Genomic DNA, 19,504 nt, shown 5'->3' on the forward strand with positions numbered 1-19,504 from the left:
AATGTTGTGTTGCACCAAAATGCTATAAAATATAGGATTACATGAATATTAAGTAGAGAAAATAAGTTCTTAGCGAAACGCTTCAGGACAAATTGTGCTTCACGTGTAAAAAAATTATACAAATACTTTAGAGTTCAGTAAAATACAGTTTCATTACGATACGACGCACAAGGTGATACAAATATGATTCTGTAGAATAAATCAAGCGTGTGACTTCACTAATTATCATCTTTCTCACAAGAAACACAACAGGTCTGCTGTTAGTCAGAGCAGACGGTAAACATCAACGGAATGACAATTCAGCTTAAACGCTGTCAGTCACAAGATAATCAATCATGTGACCTGTGAAACAGAAAGAGACCCTGTGTGTCTAGAGGGTTTTAGGCCCGGTTTCACAGACAGGGCTTTGACTAAGGCAGGATTAGGCCTTAGTTCAATCAGCTTTTATACGTACCCTAGAAAAAAAACATTACTGGTGTGCATCTTGAGACAAAACAATGGCAGTGAAATATTTTAAGATGTATCAGAGCAAGTTTCTTTCAGTTAAAACTGCTCAAACATGCATTTTAGTCTGGGACTAGACTTAAGCCTTGTCTGTGAAACCCGGGGTTAGTGTTTATGTGGATTTATTAGTATTTATGTGATCAAGATGTTATTAACTGTTAAGATTTCTATGTATTTTTAGCAGACTTGTTCTTACTAAAGTCATTTTCATGAATGCTTTGAGACAAAGATGTGTCCAGCTAAATCAGAGGATCTTAATCTCTGTTCTTAAAATACATCACACAAAAATGAAAATTAGGTCATTTGCTCATGTCACCTATTTGAGTTGTGCACCATTTTTCCCCCATGTGATCTGAAGTTTTATAATAGCTTTATGTGAGGAAATTCAAGTAATTTTTAATTAAGAGCCATTCCTTCCAATCTCATTTGCATATGCATATTTAAACTGGGCATTTAGTTGCAAACCTTGCAATAACCAATTGCCTTCGGCTTCAACAATGTCAAAAATCGCAAGACGCATCTTGACATAAATAACAAATAACTTTGCACTACTGTTTTAGTAAAGTTTGGGGTCGTTCAAAACTGTTCAAAAGTTTGAAAGAAGTCTCTTCTGCTCACCAAGGCTGCATTTATTTGATCAAAAATACAGTAAAAACAGTCAATATTGTGAAATATTATTGCAATTTAAAATAAGTTTTTTTATGTGAATATATTTTAAAATGTAATTTATTCCTGTGATCAAAGCTGAATTTTCAGCATCAATACTCCAGTCTTCAGTGTCACATGATCCTTCAGAAATCATTCTAATATGATGATTTGATGCTCAAGAAACATTTCTTATTATCAATGATGAAAACAGTTGTGTGCTTAATATTGTTATGGGAACCATGGATTTTTTTCTTTCAGGATTCTTTGATGAATAGAAAGTTCCAATGAACCGCATTTATTTGAAATAGAAATCTTTTATAACATTATAAATGTTTTACGGTCACTTCTGATCAATTTAATGCATCCTTGCTGAATAAAAGTATTAATTTCTTTTAAAAACAAACTTACTGACCCCAAGATTTTGTATGGCAGTGTATATTTCACAGTGTATATTATAGCGCACAAGTTATATGAGCCACTTTTGAGATGTTTTAAAGGTTTTTTGTTTGTTTTTTTGCTCTTTCTGAAGCCTGACTATGGAAGCTTGTTTCCGTCGCTAAATAAAAAAGGTATTTTTGCAACTTTTTATCTTGCAATTGTGAAAAGAAAAGTCAGTATTGTGAGATACATAGTCGCAATACTGATTTTTTTCTCGCAATTGCATTTTTATCACGCAATTCTGACTTTTTTGATATAAACTTGCAATTCTGAGACAAAAAAAAAGTTTTTTTTCCCCTTACTATTGGACATTATAACACGCAGTTCTGACTTTATCTCACAATTCTCACTTCATAACTCAAAATTCTGACTTTATAACTCGCAATTGTGAGTTTATATCTCACAATTATGTGAAAAAAAGTCAGAATTGTGAGATAAAAAGTCACAATTACCTTTTTTATTTTTTATTTCATGGTGGAAACAAGCTTCCCTACCTGACAGCCCCAATCTTCATTGACTTGGTTTAAGAGTATAAAGTTGAACACATTTTGGAAAGACATGAGGATGAGTAAATGACTGAATTTTCCTTTTTAGGTGCACTAACAGTTATAATATAGTCTATAAGGATTGTCAGTAATCTCTAATACTCTTTTTGCAGCCTTTGTGCAAAATCTGAGCAGCACTTCATTAAGGAACAAAACCGTTGGTTTCTGATTAATCAGTTGTGAGCAGGACGCTCTCTCAAGCATAAAATATGAGTTCAGGTATCTGCCCCCCTTGCACACCCGTCCCGTTGGTGCTGTCCGACGAGCACTGGAACTGGAAGGTCACCTTCCCACACTGGACCTCGGTCATGCCCTCCTGGCCAAAATAACTCAGCTCGTTCCCGTCCAGAACCACGCTGGCCGTGTAGAAGGTATCCGGTTCGATCTGCACCGGGTACTCGAAGAACACAGGGAAGGTGTTGCTGGAGCCGTCGGAGAAGTATTTGATGATGGCGACGCCGAGCGTCACTCCTTGGCGCTTCAGCTCGATTTTGGCCTGGTACTCCGCCGAACCGCAGCTGGAGCCGTACAACCCAAACCCGGCGATGAAGACGCGCTTGTCCACGGCGAACTGGATGCTGTCGCAGCGCCCGCGGTACCGCCACTGATTGCTGCGGTACGCGCACGACTGAAAGCGGTGGCACTTCTGCGGCGTCAACCCTTTCCGTGGTTTGCAGACGAACTTCAGCTCCGGTTTCTTGGCCGCCGTGTACCACAGGAAAATATCGTTGGTCTCGGTGAGCGTCAACACGCCCGACTGAGCAACGCCATTAGCGAAATCGTCGAGCGCCATCGCCGGGATCCGTATCAGATAGATGGCCTTTCCCAAAACAAGCCGTTTATTCTCGATGGTTGGCTGGAGTTCCTGTCGGTGACACTCGGCCTCCGCCCAGCTCAACGCCGCTTCGAACACCACCATCTCCTTGGCGTTGAGCGTCTCACGGCGCAGGATGCTCTCCAAAGTCTGAGTGTCGATGTCGCAGAATCCCTCCGAGCGGAGGGCGAGTTCGGCCTGTGCGTCGATAACCTCCCAGCAGCGCTGAGTGAGGTCGGGCTCCTCGAACAGGCAGCTCTGAGAGAGCAGGACGCAGGCGTTTCGAGCGCTCAGGCTGGTCTCCAGGAAGTTGACGCAAGCGCGGGCCAAGTGGGGAACAATGTATTTTTTGGCGGCGTACAGTGTGGCGAGGACGGTGTCTGCACACAGGTCGATCTCATCGCAGTAGATATACCTGACAACAGAGTGCAAAAAAATAACATTACATTCTACTGAATGCTGCTGTCATTGAAGCGAGTGAGAAATTAAATTCATTTATTCAACTAAATATAATGCTAATGACAATATAATTTGAAATGCGGTATTAGATTTATAAATAAATAAATGTAAATGTATTTAATGTAAAATTATACTATAAAAAAAAAAAAAAATAAATAAATAAACCTTTTGGACCCTACCATAACATCAAAATCTGAGTTTTTGTAATAAAATAAGAGTAAATAAAAAGTAGAATTTTTAATTTATTTTGCTAGGGAGATAGATAGATAGATAGATAGATAGATAGATAGATAGATAGATAGATAGATAGATAGATAGATAGATAGATAAGTAAATAAATAAATATTGTTATAAAATAAAATAAAAGTAATAAAAAAGTAGAATTTTAAATTTATTTTGGTAGATAGATATTGTTATAAAATAAAATAAAAATATGTAATATATAAATATTCACAAGTGGTCTCTAGTGAACTATGTTCATCTTTAAAGACACCATGACATCAAAATTGTTGTTTTTGTAATGTCTTATAATAGGAAAACAAAAATAAATATTAGATCTATATTAATTATTTATTTATTAGAAAATCTAATATATATATATATATATATATATATATATATATATATATATATATATAGAAAAAAAATATATATATATATATATAATTTTATAAAATATGAATTTATACATATTCACTAGTGGTCTCAGACTTTTGGACCCCACATTACATTTTCCTCTTTAAAGACTTTAAAATACATTTATTTTATTAAATATCCAATAAAAATTATATAATTTCATATAATATAAATTTTTTTTTTAAATTATATAATATTAAAAATATAATTACTTTATTAGGAAAAGAAATTCTCTAATGCTCTCAGACCTTTGGACCCCACATTATATATTCACTCTTTAAGACCCCATGACATGAAAATGTGACATTTGCATCTTTTAATTCATGATTATTAGCTTTGTGGCTATGTTTATGCTAGAGTCTGAATGTCATACTTTAGCATGGCAAGGAAAGAAGGAGGCTCCACATCAGGGATCCGGATCTCATCCTTATCTTCAGCCAGTTCTCCGTAGAACATGGCGTGAAATACAGAACTGCCCACAGCCAGGACATACTGAAAGAGAGAAAGAAAATGAATTCAAACAGAGATTATGAGCATCACTCATTTTCTGTTTTATTTATTCCTGCATTTGCTAACAGTGAATCTCGTGAAACCTATCAAGAACATGTCCCAGTCCAGTCAAAAAAATATATATTTTGCATTAAGAAAATTGAACAAGTATAAATAAAATTTCTTATGTGTGTGTGTATTTATATATATATATATATATATATATATATATATATATATATATATATAAAATGTGTATATATCTTAGCTCAAACAGTGGAGCAATGGTCATGGTTTGATTCCCAAGGGGGAAAAAATTTATAGCTTGAATGCAATTTAAGTTGCTTTGGATAAAAGCATATGCCAAATGCATATATGTAAATGTATGGACATGTTTTCACGAGATTCACCATTCTGCAACAAACTGGAGTGATTCGATGCCCATATTTTGATTTTGCACGGCTGAACGGTGATAATTCTGTACCTTGTGTCCCGGGACTCTCTGGGTTCCTCCAGGGGGCCCCACCACAAAATGAATATCGGCCATCAGCTCGTTGTTGAACATGACTGAGTTTCTGCAGAGGACAAATGAATAATGAAAAGACCCTTTACATCCAGTGCCATCAGTGCAACATCACATGCTGTCTAGGTAGGCATGTGGAACAGAGAATTACCTCTCTCTGATCGTGGGATACAAGCCTTGCCAGTTACATCCCTGAATAGTGTTGTTGTTGCTGACGTTCTGCTGTTGGTACTGCTGGACAGCGGTGGCTGTGACAGTGGGCAGTTTTTTGGCAGGAAATAGCTCAGCGGCCATTTTACCAACACGTCAATTAATCAGGAGGATTTCATGGCAGAGGATCTGGCAACCTGAGAAACTGGAAAGATTGAGGGGGAAAAAAGACAAAATGCACTCCAGATAATCTAAATTACACAAAAAGCATTTTAATATAACATTTGAATATAAATGCTTGAAATTATCATTATATATTTACTTATCTTATTAGTAACATGGATGTATAAGCTATGATATTGTCAATCTTTTATAAAACAATTTCACTGTCATTACAGTCTATTTGATTTGATTTTTCTCATCCATGCAGACTTAAACTCGTTTATTAAACCGAATCAGTTCACATACGAAGCGAAGTTAATTCACATTCATTGCTGGACTCACATAAACACAGTTAGCATCCACAGCTAAATATGCGATAATCATCAATATATTCACAGAACAGCAAAAGATATTGTTAAATGAGCGTTTAAATGATCCAGAAGCACATGCATTTCGTAAATCCTTTGATATCAGTAATAACAGATGCTGATCTGAATTCAGATGCAAGCAACAGGAAATAAACAAAAACAGCCACCGGACTCATAAACCTTAAAAAACCCCAAAACATCAAACTAAAACACCATCACGACATGCCTGCGCTCATTATTCCATAACAGCTCAATAGTCGTAATTACCAGAGGCTGATTAATGCTGCACGTTTAGTGAAAGAGTGAGGAAAGTTTGCAGCTGGTTTACACATCAACATCCTCCATGATCGGAGGATCCGCCTGACGGACTGCGCAGTGCGCATGCGCCATTCAAACAAGCACTTTTTTCCAAATATATTATTATTATTATTATTATTATTATTTATTATTATTATTAAGGAGACGAAAGAAGAAGAAAATACTACTCGCATCTAGCTGTAGGTACTACTAACTTTTCATCCTTTATTATATTTATACATTTAATCAATTATATACTATTGCGATTCATTTTCTCAAGAATTACTAAAATATTTTATTTGGGATGTGTTAACATTTAGAGCCTAAAAACTGGTGTTGAGGGCAACCACAGAATAAATTTAATACAGCTGTGCCTTGATGTGATAAGGTGGTTATTGCAAACAATATTGTAAGCAAAATCGCTGCCAAATTATTTACTTAATGCCAAAGAAAAAAATTAAACAAAGAAAATATTTATTTTTATGTAGGTCTATTTTTTTTTATTCATGCTGACAGAGTGAATAAAGACCAGCAGGTGGCGCTCGATGCAAAGTTTTAGAATATTTGGTAACCTTTTTTTAAATCGTTATAATGACGTCTGTCCCGAGCCAAATTGACATATACATTTTTTTTTTTATTTATTGTATATTTATTGTATTTTTTGTCTTATTAGTATATTGTTATTTCCTATTATTTGTCATAATATTATAATGTCATAATATAATTTGTGTATATTATATTATATTATTTATATTATATATAATATTTCTTTTCTGTCCAGTAAAACCCACTCAAAGTTAAAGGTTTTAGCCAGAAATTATCAAGCTAAAACTCTGAAAAATAAATTATAGAATAGTATATTTTATTTTGAGTAAAATAACAAATTATTGTGGCAATTTCCTCAGTTGGTCCTCTTTTCAATTTTCATCTACACTGCCCTCCAAAAGTTTGGAAACACCCCTTGCAAAGTGTGTTTTTTTTTTTTTTGGTGCAAATACATTAAAGTAACTTGACATTATCATTGAAGACCAGCAAGAATAATTTTCATTTTGATTACATAATAATGGCAATATATACATGTCAAAGTCAGACATGCCCCTTTGCCAGCTGTGATGCCTGGTTACTGGTTTAAACTTGGCCCAGGTTTGTAAAAGATTTTTGGGTCAGCACACCTTAATAGCTTCAACAACTGATTGCCAATTAAGTTTAGAATACAATGAACCAATCAGAACCCAGTTTAGGTCAGATAGCTGCTAATGGTGGATATTTTGAGGAATCGAATATTTAAGTTTTGTCTATGTATAAACTGTTTATGTAATAAAATATGTTTTCGTAGTTTGTGTTGTCCCTTATCAGTGCAAAATTATCACAAATTAAAAAGGATTCATGCCAATATTGTCCAAACCCCCACTTTTCTAGGGTGTTTCCAAACTTTTGGAGGGCAGTGTATGTAGCAGATTTTTCAGTTTGCCAGCCATATCAAGGGAATTAATGGATAATTCTAATACAAGAATATTAGCTCAAAAATAATTGGCAAGACTATCTAATAATGTTTTTGAAGTACAGTTGCAAATAATTATAGTCTTGCATGTTTGAATCTTGCCATCATTGACAAAACATGCATTGCAAAACGGCATTGGATTTTTGCACCTTACACACAGACATCTATCTGCAACCTTAAACATAGAGGTCAGTGTGCGAAATTCACAGACTGCAAAGAATCTCTCTTAATAGTGATAAAATAACAAATATTCAGATGCATCACTGGAATCCCACGGCCAGCAAACCTCTGACTGAACATTGACCCTGAAAAGCAGCTTGACTGGAGCTTAACAGCAAAAACAGTCACAGGAATGCGACGCTGCCCTTGTTGCACTGATGCAAAGGCTTTACGTAATGATTTACTAATTACACTATAGAAGCCTCGGCCGTGGGGGATGGTGGGTAACGGGTCTCTCAGTTAGACACCGGCAGGCACCGACCTAATGGAAGGGGTCCATAAACAAGCAGCACTTTTATTGTCTGGGCATTGATTTGTATCTCTCAGGCCTATTCTAGGCCGTTTAAAAGCTATTTAGAGGTTTTTAAACCCAGGAAATGACCATTGTTTGCCCGACTACAGTAGTTATGGTCGGCTTGAACACAAAATGTTCTTTTTGAATGTTCGTGTGGAGTCCTGCTCTGTGTTTACTCTTCTATTCATAGATCCATTTTAAGACAAACTTTTCGTTTTCCATAAAGTCTGTGGTAAAGCTTGTGAAATGTCATATTAAAATATCAGTTTATTAAAATATCAGTTTGCTTTTATAGAATGGTTATGGCAGACACTAAAACATTATGCAAACCAGAATGGGCCCAAGAAGTATTTGGACACTTAGCCACACTTAAAAATGTCCGAATTTCATTGCATTTGCACACAACTTCTGCTAAAGCTTTTCTCAGAACTTATTTTACTTTTCAGACATCATTTTAGTGAACGTATGAAGTCAGTTCACACAGGTTTCCAATCAGCAGCCTCAAACTATAACCATTTTCCACTTGACCCTCAACAAGTGTCCAAATATTTAATATCTTTATTTTCAATAGTTAGCTAATAGCTAATACCTAGCTAACAGGGAACGTTGTGAAAACTTTAGCTAATGTTCTGGCAAGGTTTTCTCAAAGTTCTGAACATACATGTTCTTCCAGTAATGTTAATAGAGTGTTCATTCAAAGTTATTTGGTCTTTAATAAGGTTCTCAAACATTAGCAAAAAAACATTTTTATTGTTCAAGGAACAATGTTCTCTGAAATGTTTGAGGGTACGTTTACATGACAACTATGTACTAAAAACGGAAAAGTTTTTTCTTTGTACAGATGACAACGTTATCAAAACTTTCCCTGTTCACACGGATCCGTGAAAATGACTAAAAACGCTGTATTATGCATGCAGACAAGCAGGCTAGTTGACTACGCGCCTGCGCATATGCATTCTTTTACAGCACTCGCGCCAAAACGTGCATACATGCCACCTTATTTTTACAGTTTACTGCACTTTGATATTCTTCTCGTTATTTCCTTATAGCGGCTAATAAATCGGAAGTCTCGCACATTCACAGAAAACACGTTGAAAAATAAGGTGGATAGACCAAACTAAGACGTCGCTTCTTTTTTTTTAAAACAGATTTGCATTTTTGCCGTTCACACTGAGATAACAAAGGGATCGTTTTCAGGCCACCAAAACAACAACAACAACAACAACATTTATTTATAAAGCATATTGTTCCAAAGTGCTGTACAAAGTACAAAACAGATCTACACAAGAATAATTACAGGTTTCCAAATGGTAAAGAATAAAAATACGATTTAAGAGAAGATTTAAAAATGTCCAATGAAGGAGCAGACCTCACATGAAGGGAACCATATAAAGGGAAAACAATAAAGGTCCCAAAATTGATCCCTGGGGCACACCACACAAAACAGGTGCAGATGACGAGGAAAAATTCCTATTCTTGAGGTAAGAAGCAAACCATTGCAATACAGTGCCTTTGACACCTACCATACATTCTAGTCGTTCAAGAAAACGCCATTGTTGTGTAAATGAACGGCCATAACGCATAAAAAGTTTTCAGTTTTTAGTTGAAAATGGTGTCGTGTAAACAGCCCCTAAGTTGGACGTCTAACATTTTTAAATGTTACTAATTGTTTCACACGACGCCCTTTAAACTGACATGGTGAAGGGGAAAAAATGATGTGAAATGTTTTGCGTTCGCTCGCAAAGAACACACATTTGTGCAGTGAATGCAGTTTTGTGGGGAACGCAAAGGTTTTGCTAGAGAACGTAAAAGCATTGAAATATATATTTTTTCCTCCCATTTCAATTTTTTTCCATCACCATATCCCTTTAGGAGCTCCGTAATTTCAATGAACATTAAAAAATAACATTTCCATAATGTTTGAAGAATGATAAAATGGAATGTTACATTAACATAACAAAGAAAAAATGTTTTTAAAATATAAAAGAGTGAATATTTTGAACGTACAGAGAACATTCAGAAATAATGTTTTCATAAGGTTAGCAAAACATTCTTAGAACATTTTTTATTTTTGCATTTAAACCTGACAATCTTCTTTTGATGAAATGTTGCATAAAAAGTATGCGTGTGCTGATTTTCTTTAAAATATATGTAATTTGTTTTATTTTTTTGTTATTTAAAAGATTTCCTGACATTTTTAAGTGAAACTATAACTTTTAAGTAATAATAACTTTTTGGAGCCACTGTATTTGCAGTTAATATTTGAGTAACCATATATAATGAGCTGTGGTTAACAGCATATGCAGTTATATTTACACATGTAAGTCATGGTATTGTTTTGTGTGCATATTAAATATAACAATATCTGCAAGTACAGATATTGTATCATTTTAGGTGAACGTCAGCTGCTAGTGAAATCCAGTGTTCTCTTTTTCCTCTGCAGTGAGCGGCGGTGATTTATGCCTCAAGTGTATTGTGGGATATCAGAGTCTCTGAACACAGGGTTGGTAAGACTTTTCCTACTCATATTGATTTAAGTTTGACCTTTGTGTGCTTTTTCCTTCCTCTATTAGATTATCTGTCATTTTGCAAAACTGACCTTGTACCACTGCACAAAACAAAAATGCACTTGAGATATTTCTTAACATTTCAGCCCACAATTTGTTGTTAGTGTGATAAGACATAATGAGATTGTTTCTGTTCATGGATATTTGCACGTAATAAATATTTAATTTCATTATTCTGCTGAAAGAGGCCACAGCAACCCTGACTGGTCTGTGGCTATGCAGCGCCATACGCAACAAACTGTGATGCACTGTGTATTCACACCTTTGACACCTATGACACCTTTCTATCAGAACCAGCATTGACTACTTGAGCAGTTTGAGCTACAGTAGCTCGTCTGTTGGATCGGACCATGCGGCCCAGCCTTTGCTCCCCACGTACATCAATGAACCTTGACTGCCCGTGACCCTGTCGCCGTGAGGATACATCTAAAAGTGCAAATGAAAACAGTGAATTGAATTCAGGCTACTGCAAAGAACATAGGGAGAACCCCCAAGCAGATCTAGGTAAGTGGTGCTGGGGAAGGTGGAGGGCTAGCCAAATCCAATGGCGCGCTGCAATGAACTGATCCAATTTGAAGCAAGGAATAAAAAGGTTACGTGGATAGAACAAACAGGACGATTGGATGAATGGCTTTAAGTGAACCAATCAGCTGCTCAGAAGAGTTTCATGACTGAACTATATACATGCGTTATCACAAACAAAACAATTGACTCCAAGCACAACTATGCAATATGCTTACAAAATCTTTAACACATTTTAATAATATTTGAATAAAGGGGGTAGATGTCAATTTTCCTAGGCTGGACATCACTATTGGCTAGTTAATATGAGCATGTTAAATATTTTTGACAATTGAAAAGTGTGCACTCTTTTTTTTCTCTCTCTTTTCCTAACAGTCCTGTCATGGTGTCACATTTTAGGGTTGTTTTGCTGTGAGTGGCGGCGCATGCATTCAACCCCAAACCCCCCCATGTTCCTTTTAAGATCCTCGAGTGAGCAGATTGGCCAAAGTCAATTAGAAGTCTATTACAATGAAATGCTGTTTATGGAGATAAAGGATGAATTAGCAATACTAACTCTCTTCATTGAAAGCCTCTCTCTTTCTCTTTATCTGTCAAGTGGCAATAATACGTCTCATGCCTGGGAACCGCAGCGTTTGGACTGAACACATGGTGTGATAATGGGGGGCTCTGTATTCATAGGCTGGTCAGTTCCTGCCCCTTGTATTGTGCGCAGGCTTTCTCAGGGCTCAGCTTGTGTGTTGTGGAGAAGAAAAGGGTGGTAACAGTGTTTCATGAAGGGTATTGTAGTATTTCTTAGCAAGGGCTCTTATTGTTCATTTTGGCTGCAAGTGGGAGGAACAGACGGTGGGGCTGCACATCCCAGGTGCATTTTGGGATCCTGTGTATCTTGATTCAGCCCCTCCTTTCTCACATCATCCATTGTCATGATCTCAAGCCGTGTGTGTGAATCTCATAGACAGTCATTTTGAGAGCAAGAGTCATTACTACAGTGGGTACGGAAAGTATTCAGACCCCCTTAAATTTTTCACTATTTGTTATATTGCAGCCATTTGCTTAAATCATTTAAGTTTATTTTTTTCCTCATTAATGTACACACAGCACCCCATATTGACAGAAAAACACAGAATTGTTGATATTTTTGCAGATTTATTAAAAAAGAAAAACTGAAATATCACATGGTCCTAAGTATTCAGACCCTTTGCTGTGACACTCATATATTTAACTCAGGTGCTGTCCATTTCTTCTGATCATCCTTGAGATGGTTCTACACCTTCATTTGAGTCCAGCTGTGTTTGATTATACTGATTGGACTTGATTAGGAAAGCCACACACCTGTCTATATAAGACCTTACAGCTCACAGTGCATGTCAGAGCAAATGAGAATCATGAGGTCAAAGGAACTGCCTGAAGAGCTCAGAGACAGAATTGTGGCAAGGCACAGATCTGGCCAAGGTTACAAAACTGCTGCACTTAAGGTTCCTAAGAGCACAGTGGCCTCCATAATCCTTAAATGGAAGACGTTTGGGATGACCAGAACCCTTCCTAGAGCTGGCCGTCCGGCCAAACTGAGCTATCGGGGGAGAAGAGCCTTGGTGAGAGAGGTAAAGAAGAACCCAAAGATCACTGTGGCTGAGCTCCAGAGATGCAGTCGGGAGATGGGAGAAAATTGTAGAAAGTCAGCCATCACTGCAGCCCTCCACCAGTCGGGGCTTTATGGCAGAGTGGCCCGATGGAAGCCTCTCCTCAGTGCAAGACACATGAAAGCCTGCATGGAGTTTGCTAAAAAAACACCTGAAGGACTCCAAGATGGTGAGAAATAAGATTCTGTTCTGATGAGACCAAGATAGAACTTTTTGGCCTGATCTCAAAAATAAAACATAATCCGGCCCGCTAAATTATTATTATTATTATTATTATTATTATTATTATTCACTAGTTGCTACCGGTCTGATATGCAAAGAAAAAGTCGCCGTTCTATGAGGGCATTCACATATCGCGTCACATAAGAGGCCGCGCCGCATTCTCCTCCTTTCCAATGTGCTTTCGCTCCAGTGGCGTCTGTCGTTGCTATGCAACTATGAGCCGCGCTCTCAACCGCGTCGCTTCTATTACGAGCGCGCTTGCCTAAATTACAGTAAAAGCACTCGACTTTAAATCACGAGCGTCGATTTAAACCACCGAAACGCGTCCGATGCAACTATTAAACGTTACCGATGCTCAAACGGCATCTTGGACAATTGTGTCTCAGCTGTGTAAATGTTAAAAACTAATAATGTATGTAACAATGAGAGATTTTTATTTTTTGGCAAAATAAAGTTGATATATAGCTCCAGTTTTTTGTTTATTTCTGACCCCTCCACGCCACAAGTGTTGCTGGTTTTGTTCCTAAATTACTAATTTTTTTATTCCATGCACCTTGTTGGATGTGAGAAGTTGCACCAGACTATTGCAATTAATAGTATTATATTAGTAGTATTATATTAGTATATTAGTAGTATTATAAGTAGTATTATATTAGTAATAGTATTATATAATTATATTACACTCTGTAACAATGAGAGAGACACTGCTGTTTACATTTAGTGTGGTAAAAAAAAAATATTTATAGTATAGTTATAAAAATTTTTAGTAGGCCTAATGAAATTTGAAGTAAATGAGAAATAATGCAAAGGAAAGTAAATTTTCTGAAATTTTGCGCTTTCTTGCGCTTGAATGTTAATATGGCCCTCCTATGAGGTGTCAATCACAGAAATGGCCCCCTGCCAATTTGAGTTTGAGACCCCTGCCCTAAGCACACAGCTAAAATAACGAAGGAGTGGCTTCACAACAACTCCGTGACTGTTCTTGAATGGCCCAGCCAGAGCCCCGACTTAAACCCAATTGAGCATCTCTGGAGTCTGGAGAGACCTAAAAATGGCTGTCCACCAACATTTACCATCCAACCTGACAGAACTGGAGAGGATCTGCAAGGAGGAATGGCAGAAGCAAATGGCAGAGTCCCAAAAAGACTCATGGCTGTATTAGATCAAAAGGGTACTTCTACTAAATACTGAGCAAAGGGTCTGAATACTTAGGACCATGTGATATTTCAGTTTTTCTTTTGTAATAAATCTGCAAAAATGTCAATAATTCTGTGTTTTTCTGTCAGTATGGGGTGCTGTGTGTACATTAATGAGGACAGATAGTTAGACAGACAGACAGACAGACAGATAGAAAGACAGACAGATAGATAGATAGATAGATAGATAGATAGATAGAGACAGACAGACATAGATAGTTAGACAGACAGACAGACAGATAGAAAGACAGACAGACAGACAGATAGATAGATAGATAGAGACAGACAGACAGACAGACAGACAGACAGATAGATAGATAGATAGATAGACAGATAGATAGACAGAGACAGACAGACATAGATAGTTAGACAGACAGACATAGATAGTTAGACAGACAGACAGATAGATAGATAGATAGATAGATAGACATAGATAGTTAGATAGACAGATAGACAGATAGAAAGAGACAGACAGACAGACAGACAGATAGATAGATAGATAGAGACAGACATAGATAGATAGAAAGACAGATAGATAGATAGATAGATAGATAGATAGATAGATAGATAGATAGATAGATAGATAGATAGATAGATAGATAGATAGATAGATAGATAGATAGATAGATAGATAGATAGATAGATAGATAGATAGATAGATAGATGTTTCCATGCATTATGTGGTTATACAATCATTCGGCTCTCAGTTTAGTGGTCTGCCAGGCCATTACCAAACCAGCACTAACCAGCATAAACCAGCCTGAAAACTTTCTGTCTGTCCTCCAGTGGTCATTCATACAGCAGTAGGGACCTATGTTCAGCAATGAATAGTCAGTAAAGAGCCCATCACTTTCCGCTGCATTTGCTTGAAAGAAAAGCACCTCAGAAAGCTCTTCTCCAGCCCAAACCGTCACCCCTGCCATCTGTGCTGCGGTTCTCCGCCCTCCTGCGCGTGGTTGAAAGGGATAATGGAGTCTTGAATAAGTTTTGAATACTTGAGAATAGACCGTCCTGTATTATCTCTGCCAGCATCTGCTTGCCGCTCCATTGATGTGCTCCGTGTATTTACTCCACTCAATTAAACCACTATAAACTCCATTAGCAACAACAGAGCCAATCAGAAATGGCCACAATAGAGACGGATGAGGGCCCTTCCCTCACTTCTTCAAGGGGAGGAGGTCTCTATTCAGAGGAGCCGTGCTCAGCTCTGGAACAGCTGCTGATAATCTGCTTCTGCGCTGCTCGCCGTGTCTTTCTTATTGTCGTGTCAATGGTTTCAAACAGGTGTTGCTTTAATTAATGTAGCATTCGTGGGCATTCAGAGGCCCTCTGCCTCATAAGGGCCCAATGACATAGAAAGAGCAGCCAAACTGACATGCCATCACTCTCTGGACCAATACTACAGGCGTTAATGACTTTAAATGGGGTTTAAATGAGGCCGTTATGCAAATTTGTCCACTTTGCAGACACTGAAATGAAAACACACATGTTGAATGTTAGAATGTGGTGTTTTTTAAAGACTCTTAGGTCTTTTTTGTAATTTTTGTCTTACAAACCCGATTCCAAAAAAGTTGGGACACGGTACAAATTGTGAATAAAAACAGAATGCAATGAAGTGGAAGTTTCAAATTTCAATATTTTATTCAGAATACAACATAGATGACATATCAAATGTTTAAACTGAGAAAATGTATCATTTTAAGGGAAAAATAAGTTGATTTTAAATTTCATGGCATCAACACATCTCAAAAAAGTTGGGACAAGGCCATGTTTACCACTGTGTGGCATCCCCTCTTCTTTTTATAACAGTCTGCAAACATCTGGGGACTGAGGAGACAAGTTTAGGAATAGGAATGTTGTCCCATTCTTGTCTAATACAGGCTTCTAGTTGCTCAACTGTCTTAGGTCTTCTTTGTTGCATCTTCCTCTTTATGATGCGCCAAATGTTTTCTATGGGTGAAAGATCTGGACTGCAGGCTGGCCATTTCAGTACCTGGATCCTTCTTCTACGCAGCCATGATGTTGTAATTGATGCAGTATGTGGTCTGGCATTGTCATGTTGGAAAATGCAAGGTCTTCCCTGAAAGAGACGATGTCTGGATGGGAGCATATGTTGTTCTAGAACTTGGATATACCTTTCAGCATTGATGGTGCCTTTCCAGATGTGTAAGCTGCCCGTGCCACACGCACTCATGAAACCCCATACCATCAGAGATGCAGGCTTCTGAACTTGTTTAGATATGGCTTCTTTTTTGACCTATAGAGTTTTAGCCAGCAACGGCGAATGGCACGGTGGATTGTGTTCACCGACAATGTTTTCTGGAAGTATTCCTGAGCCCATGTTGTGATTTCCATTACAATAGCATTCCTGTATGTGATGCAGTGCCGTCTAAGGGCCTGAAGATCACGGGCATCCAGTATGGTTTTCCGGCCTTGACCCTTACGCACAGTGATTGTTCCAGATTCTCTGAATCTTTGGATGATATTATGGACTGTAGATGATGATAACTTCAAACTCTTTGCAATTTTTCTCTGAGAAATTTTCTTTCTGATATTGCTCCACTATTTTTCGCTGTAGCATTGGGGGAATTGGTGATCCTCTGCCCATTTTGACTTCTGAGAGACACTGCCACTCTGAGGCTCGTTTTATACCCAATCATGTTGCCAATTGACCTAATAAGTTGCAAATTGGTCCTCCAGCTGTTCCTTATATGTACATTTAACTTTTCCGGCCTCTTATTGCTACCTGTCCCAATTTTTTTGGAATGTGTAGCTCTCATGAAATCCAAAATGAGCCAATATTTGGCATGACATTTCAAAATGTCTCACTTTCAACATTTGACATGTTATCTATATTCTATTGTGAATAAAATATAAGTTTATGAGATTTGTAAATGATTGCATTACTTTTTTATTCACAATTTGTACAGTGTCCCAACTTTTTTGGAATCGGGTTTGTAGAAAAAGAGGAGGGATGGCTCAAATGTGTCTGGAGTATATATGAAGTGTTTTTCATTTTCTCCATGTGGATTTCAGGAAATTCTTAAGTATAAAGGCACTGAACCAAACAAACCAGATCTAATCACAAATTTTTGGTTGGTCTACAAGTGACACTGTTGCATTATAGCAAGTATTTGAATAGTTTTGTAAAATGGTTTGGAGTCTGCACTGACAAAAACGGCAATAACATGACCATTTCGAGAAAGGAAAGTTTGGGATGTATTTGTCATAAAGCTAAAAAGTAATAGTTGAACATTCTGCCGTCATTTGTTCACCCTAATGTGATCCAAATTCTTTCTTCTGTGCAAAAACAAAACAAGATATTTTTGAAGAATGTTTCAGCTGTTTTTGTTCATAAAAATGAAGGTCATTTGGGACCAAAACACCATTAGACTCCTTTTGTTGTTTAGTTATACAGGTATGAAACAAGGTGATAGTGAGTAAATGACAGAATTTTCATTTTTGGGTGATCTATACCTTCAAAAGTTGTAAAAAGGCCTGTAAAAAGGTTGGTTGCAATTTTGATTGCACTTTGCAAAAAAGAAAAAACTATTTTAAAACATAAAAACTAGATGTTTTCTAGATTTTTTTCTCACAACGCTATGAGAATGTTCTTAGAACATAAAATTGTTGGTTACATACTTGTGATGTAGAGTTAATAGTAACTTGTCATTGTTTTTTTTTTTTTTTTTTTTTTACATTCTTAACTTTCTTTAGAGTTACAACAAAATGACTCCAAAGGGAGTTAGTCTCTATATCAGTGTCACTGTTTCTGAACTCCCTGAAACGCCTCCATTATAGTGTTGTGTTTTCTTCTGGGAATGAACACGTCACAGTATTCCTCATTTAAATAAATCCCACCCAAGGCATATGCAGAAAAAAAATGGGTGAGACCTAGTTGAGTTGAGTTAGTAGTGTGTTGAAACTCGCAGTTATGGTAAGGACGTGATATTTCCCAAATATGCTCGAAGCATTGACCAATCACAACACACTGATCCAGCCGACCAATCAGAGCACATTGAGCTTTTCAGAAGGAGGGGCTTCATAGAGACAGGAACTAAACAGGTGTGCGTTTCCCGTACAACGACGTAACTCGCTGCTTCATACCATACGATGCATCGTTGAACAAATCTACTAGCTGGTCACGACTGTTTCCCGAAACCGTATTGTCGCAAACCTGTCGTTAGGGTTATTTTTTCTGCTATAAATTACAGACATGGCATCTGAGGACTATTTCTCATTTTTCTCAGTTATTTTGCTTCATTTCCATAGTCAATCATAGGTTCGTTCTTATGTACCAGAGCACGTACGCACATACTGTACACACTCTTCAAAAACAGTGCTTAAAATCTCTTGTCAAACTAAAATATGTAAGTGACATTTGTATATATTTGAAATATAAGATATACATTGTACTTAATGTCAGCTTGCTTATTTTACTCAAGATAACAATTTAATCCAATTAATCCAAAACAAATTAATTTAAGTCCACAAGTCCTGAAAACAAGAAATTATGCTTCTAACCACAGCTTGATCTGTCGTTCTAACTACACAAGTTTGCAGTTTTCGATTGTTCATTTGAACTATGGTTTTGGGAAACACCAAATCGTTGAACTATGTTAGTTGGCTAATGAAGCTTTTGGGAAACGCACCCCAGAGCGTTACTGACAGACTGGGAAGAGAGGTGCTGCAACAATGTCAAATATGTGAAAATAATGTTTTTGGGTTTTTTTTACATTCCAGCATGAAAACATATTCTAGTAGACCCCAAAACAAAATCAAGACATTGAACAGGGGCATAATAAGGCCTCTTTAAAGGGTTAGTTCACCCAAAAATGAAAATTATCCCATGATTTACTCACCCTCAAGCCAACCTAGGTATATATGACTATCTTCTTTCAGACAAACACAATTGGAGATATATTTAAAAATATCCTTAGTCCTCCAAGGTTATAATGGTAGTGAATGGGTGGCTACGTTTTAAAAAAGAAAATGCATCCATCCATGATCAAAGTAATCCACATTACCCTAGAGCAGTGGTTCTCAAACTTTTTTCCCAGTGGGCCGCACAATGGTCCAAGTGCAAGTCTCACGGGCCGCATATAATTTAGCTACACATGACGTCACCAATGCAAACCAATCAGATTTAATGTTATGGTATTAGCAGATAATACTATTATTATACCTATATGTTGCACACAATAAATAACAAATAAAAACTAACTTACTGACATTAGCTTTACAATAATAATCAGTAATGCTCAATGAACACACAAACTGTATATACAATCACTTTAAGTTGCTAT

At 37.0% G+C, this 19,504-nt stretch overlaps 1 protein-coding gene across 1 annotated transcript; it reads right to left on the reverse strand.

Moving 5' to 3' along the window:
• Positions 1-1,933: 1,933 nt before the first annotated feature.
• btbd3a (BTB (POZ) domain containing 3a) lies at positions 1,934-6,105 on the reverse strand. Its single transcript, XM_048196225.1, has 5 exons — positions 6,004-6,105; positions 5,208-5,411; positions 5,018-5,108; positions 4,418-4,536; positions 1,934-3,364 (listed from the first exon to the last, which is right to left on the reverse strand). Exons 2-5 carry the CDS (start codon positions 5,348-5,350, stop codon positions 2,332-2,334), a joined length of 1,386 nt encoding a protein of 461 aa, XP_048052182.1. The 5' UTR covers positions 5,351-5,411; positions 6,004-6,105; the 3' UTR covers positions 1,934-2,331.
• Between the last annotated feature and the right edge of the window lie 13,399 nt (positions 6,106-19,504).

Source organism: Megalobrama amblycephala, linkage group LG7 (genome assembly GCF_018812025.1).
Source record: "Megalobrama amblycephala isolate DHTTF-2021 linkage group LG7, ASM1881202v1, whole genome shotgun sequence".
Classification (NCBI taxonomy): Eukaryota; Metazoa; Chordata; class Actinopteri; order Cypriniformes; family Xenocyprididae; genus Megalobrama; species Megalobrama amblycephala.